The 5,350-nt window shown below is 40.7% G+C and overlaps 1 protein-coding gene across 1 annotated transcript; it reads left to right on the plus strand.

The window, feature by feature from the left end:
- Positions 1-873: 873 nt before the first annotated feature.
- Positions 874-4,602, plus strand: LOC149408062 (G-type lectin S-receptor-like serine/threonine-protein kinase At2g19130). The gene is made up of 2 exons (XM_089616199.1): positions 874-1,790; positions 2,910-4,602. Exons 1-2 carry the CDS (start codon positions 876-878, stop codon positions 4,404-4,406), a joined length of 2,412 nt encoding a protein of 803 aa, XP_089472325.1. The 5' UTR covers positions 874-875; the 3' UTR covers positions 4,407-4,602.
- Positions 4,603-5,350: the final 748 nt, after the last annotated feature.

The raw sequence follows: 5,350 nt of genomic DNA on the forward strand, positions 1-5,350 counted from the left end.
TTGATCACCCCATGTTATCGGTCCAAGCAACTAGAAATAGAAGGAGAACTCAAAAGATAGGGCAAAGAATATTCTTACAAGCAAACTTGTCATAGGTTTTACTTCTTAACTCTCTCCATTATTCACTTCCTTGTACGAGATTCGTCTGTATTTTGGAAAAGTCTTGCCTAAACACTTAGCCTTCTAGGGACTCTTGTTCTCGGAACTCAGTGTATTTCGTGAGACATTGTTGTACTAATTTTATAGGTCAACATCCTTAATCAACTAAAGAAATCTGGACTGGGTTCTATTCTTAGTTAACTGATGGAATTCGGATAAATCGACGCAATTCCCTTGTCTAACCCGATCATGGTGATGCTTGCCTCGCAGCTCGACGACATCCGCCAATTTTACCGGCAGGACTGCCTCATCCTCCACAGATCCCACGATGAGGTCTCGTCATGGTCGGAGCCTTTTTTCAATCCAGTAAGGCAGTGGGAGAAAAAATATGAAATTAAAGCTTTTTCATATATAGCTTCCAGCATTGGCCAGCGATTATTTAGCGGTGAATCAACACAAGAGCTCTAGCTTTGGCTTTTATTGATTTGGGGTTGAAAAAAAAAAGAATATTGGAGTTTTGTGTTTAACAAAGAAAATAAGATTGTTAAGAGTTGTAAGTCCGAAACTGTTTTGTAAAGCACTCGTTGATCCAGGGAAGACATAATTATAAACTATTACAAAACCTGTAGTTCTAAATGCAAAATGACAATGACAAAATATTCAACAAGCCGTCTTTTTCTAGGTCCCTACATCCTTGTCTTCTTCTCAACACTCGATTCCAGACTTGCCTATATAAAGTTCAAGAACATTACTTGACAAACCATGAGCACCACACCATGGCTAAGCAAACCATCACCGTTCTAGTGCTTCCCCTCACAATCCTTATTCTGCACCCAAACACCTCGGTCGGAATCATAGACACAATCTCCGCAAACCACTCTCTCTCCGGCAACCAGACCCTCATCTCCTCCCATGGAGTCTTCGAGCTCGGTTTCTTCAAACCCGGCCCCTCCCCCAAATACTACATAGGTATCTGGTATAGAGAGCTCGTGAAACAGCAGACCGTGATCTGGGTCGCCAACCGGGAGAACCCAGTCTCCAATAAATTCTCGTCGGAGCTCAAAATCTCCAACGACGGAAACCTGGTTCTCTTGAACGAGAAAAGAGTCCCGGTGTGGTCCAGCAGCACCACAATCTCATCACCCTCAAACCATTCACTAAAAGCAGTCCTTCATGACACCGGAATCCTAGCCCTGAGGGACACGGAGGGAGCATCGGAGCCGATATGGGAGAGCATAGAGTGTTTGACGGACACGCTGATACCGGGGTGGAGATTCGGGCAAAGCAAGAGCACGAACAGGACACAGAAGATAGTATCTTGGAGGAACGCGGAGGACCCGGCCCCTGGGCTGTACTCGCTGGAGCCGGTGCCAGCGCAGAAGGCGTATTCGGCACGGCGGAACGGGACGGTGGAGTACTGGAGCACCGGGGGTTGGGACGGCCACATCTTCAGCCTCATCCCCGAGACCAATAGCCATGACACGTATAACTTCAGCTACGTGAGCAACGAGAATGGGAGCTATTTCGTCTTCTTTGTGGACAACACTACGAAGACCAAGTCACGATTCGTCATCGAGGTCACCGGACAGGTCATTAACTCGCTCTACCTTCCTCAAGAGCCGGTGCAAGGTTTGATTACGGTCCCCCAAAGTTGGAGCACCACCTGGTCCTTCCCCAGGAACCAGTGCCAGGTATTCAATTACTTTTCCACATTATTCACTTCTGTCATGACGTTGTTATTTATTTATTCATGCATATTAACTCTCTTTGGGACTTCATTTTGTACACTGATAACAACTTCTGTCCTTAAACAAAATAAAGTAAAATTGTCACTGTTTTCTTTTCTGTTTCCTTCCATGCATTTATGTTGTTTTATGTTTTTGGAATTATTTTATCTATTAATTCAGAGACGATGAGTTGTCAAAACCAGTTAGAGCATCTATAATGAGAATCCGTTTACTCTCATTTAGAGGGTTTTTGGTGCTGCAGTGGAAAATCTCCAAATGAAACTTCATTTAGAGGGTTTGAATAGTGGACTCTCAAATTGTTTTCACTATTCAAATCCTAAAAAATTATTGGGTTATTATATATTAATTTTTTTATTTTGTATAAATTATTAAAATTGACCCCGTTTTTCAAATTTTGATAAATTATTTCAAATTTTTAATACCTAAATATAAATATTATAATTAAATAATTTTAATATAATAGTTTAAAATATTTACTAGTGAATGAATAAATAGAAAAATACATTCTATTCGTATTAAAATTTACACAAAGTAATACAAAAAGAGTATTCCCTAATATTAACACTCAAAATGACAAATACACTTTAAAATTTTATGCCATTAAAATATTATTTTAATATTATTATTAATTTGTTATATAATTTCATATTGTCATCTATGTATTATTAAAATGTAACACTATATTGTGTATGCTTTCGTATTATATATGGAGGTATTACAATGTTTAATATGATTAAATATTAACGATTCATATGTAATATAAATAAAATTTTAGGGATAAATTTGACGGTCCCTATTGGATTAGATGGCATTTAAACCTTCATTTTTCAAGTTTGATAATCTTAAAAAATGATGGTCCCATTAAAAATCTCCTATTGTTCAAACCTTTATTACGTGTATCTTTACTCTAGTTCTAACGTACGGAATTTGTTTTCTTAAAATTTAAAATTCGCCTAAATTATAGTTGGACATTATAACATAAAACTCCCAAATAATTCATATTCTTGTATCTATGAATGTGAATATAGCATTCGTGATTATATACAAGTATGTCTATGCTAGGTGTACGCAGTGTGCGGGGTCCATAGCTCATGTACTCCAAATCGTTTCCCATACTGCCAATGCCTTACCGGATTTGAGCCGACCTCACCAAATGAATGGGATTTGAAGGACTACTCCAGCGGGTGCTCGAGGAAGACCAAACTGACCTGTGCCGAGGATGGGTTTCTCAGCCTCACCAGCGTCTTAGTTCCCGCTAACAAGAAACACTCTTATGGAGCTAGAAGCTCCAAGGAATGCGAGTCAAACTGTCTAGAAAACTGCTCTTGCACGGCCTATGCTTATGATGAAATCGATGGTTGTTCAGTCTGGACCGGTGATTTGCTTAATCTACAACAACTTGTAGCTGGAGACGGGAACGGAAAGACTCTTCATCTCCGGCTAGCTTCGTCCGAGATACCCAATGCTCACAATAAGTTCAAAGGTTCAATGACCGCAATCGGCACCGGAGCAGCTTTAGGGACAGGCATAATCGTAGCCGGTGTTTTATTTTTTGCTTTAGGGAGAAGAAACAAAAGAATACGAGAGAAGAGGAGCGGGTTTGGAAAGACGGACGATGGTGGTTTGTTGACGGTGTTTGGGTACAGAGATCTCCAAAATGCGACTAAGAATTTTTCAGATAAGCTTGGCGGAGGCGGGTTTGGGTCGGTCTTTAAAGGAGTTTTACCACCAGATAATTCGGCGGTGGCGGTAAAGAAGCTCGAAGGGTTTCACCAGGGAGAGAAAGAGTTTCGAGCGGAGGTCAGCATTATTGGAACGATCCAACATGTGAACCTTGTACGACTTCGAGGTTTCTGCTCCCAAGGAGCTCAGAGGCTATTAGTCTATGACTATCTTCCCAACGGCTCTCTTGGATGCCACATCTTCCATGGGAACGATATTCTAGACTGGAAGACGAGGTACAAGATCGCCTTAGGTACCGCGAGAGGGTTGGCTTATCTCCACGAGAAGTGTAGAGACTGCATTATCCACTGCGACATCAAGCCCGAGAACATCCTCCTCGACCAAGATTTTAGCCCTAAGGTGGCAGATTTTGGGCTGGCAAAGCTCGTGGGCCGGGACTTCAGCCGGGTTCTGACCACGATTCGGGGCACGATAGGCTACCTCGCGCCAGAGTGGCTCGCCGGAGTTGCGGTGACTCCCAAGGCTGACGTTTACAGCTACGGTATGATGATGTTCGAGATCGTGTCAGGACGAAGAAACTCAGAGAATTCTGAGCCAGGTTCAAGGGCCAAGTACTTCCCGAGCGTTGCCGCAAGAGTAGTTGTTGAGGGAGAAGGAGAGGGTGATGTGGTCAGATTGTTGGACTCGAGGCTGGAGGGGCTTGCTGACGTGGAAGAACTTGACCGTATTTGTAAGCTTGCTTGTTGGTGCATCCAAGACGACGAGTTGCACAGGCCATCAATGAGTCAAGTGGTTCAGATTCTCGAGGGAAATTTGGACATGAGTTTGCCTCCTGTTCCAAGGTCTCTCTTCTTTTACGATGCTGTTTCCGACTAGCAATAACTAGGTCATTATAATATTTTTAGGTCTTGAGACATTGTTGTATTTCTGTATTTTCTCTATCTTCATGCTATAATTTCGGTATATGTATAACGTAGAGATGTCTCTTTTATGTAACTTTATCCTCGTCCAGGAAATAAAATAATCTAATATTATACAGAATAATACCACTACTACATACTTTAATAATTTACTTATCTTTTTTATGAAGCGTGTTCTAGCAAGATAAACTATGATACATGAATTTATGATAATATAGTCATGATTACATATTAATGTTTTAGCAAACTATACAACAGTTATGATAAGCTACGATTTTGTATCGTTTATCCCCAAAAATACAGATACTGATGACTAATTTTTAGAAAGTCATGTGCTTTACTTCAAGCAAAAAGAGAACCGTAATCAACCGGACAACTTATTTGCCAGATAGTTAAGAGGAATAAAAAATAATAAGAAAAACACGTCCATGTGGGCGATGTCATATCAGAGGACGACGAGAGATTAGAGACAATTAACTCACGAAAGTGACACTTACATGCGCGTAGAGAGACTATAGGAATTTACGCGTAGAAAAACAAAAACAAAGATTCTCGTGTACGGCTATTGCGATATAGTGGACTTGGAGATCATCTTATGATCTTTTCTCGTGACCCACTTATTTCAAATTGGAATTATATTTAAAAAAAAATAGAAAAAAAAAGAAGATAAGAGACTTGCTGGTTAGTGGTGCATAGCAACTGGATGATCTCTTCACAATTGCCTTATAGCCTCTCAAGTTAGACCCACCAGTTTTTGTCATATTTAATTTATGTACTTTATAAGCTTGATTACAACAGTAAAAACAAGTGAAGCTATTAAATACCCTGCATCGACGTGCTTGCCGAATCCAGCGAGTCCGTCGATGCGCTTGCCAACTCAAAAGATCGAGTCTGTCGAGC

The sequence above is a fragment of the Urtica dioica genome, chromosome 1 (genome assembly GCF_054948205.1).
Source record: "Urtica dioica subsp. dioica isolate 48M chromosome 1, U.dioica_male_clone48M_v1_H2, whole genome shotgun sequence".
In the NCBI taxonomy this organism is placed as follows: Eukaryota; Viridiplantae; Streptophyta; class Magnoliopsida; order Rosales; family Urticaceae; genus Urtica; species Urtica dioica.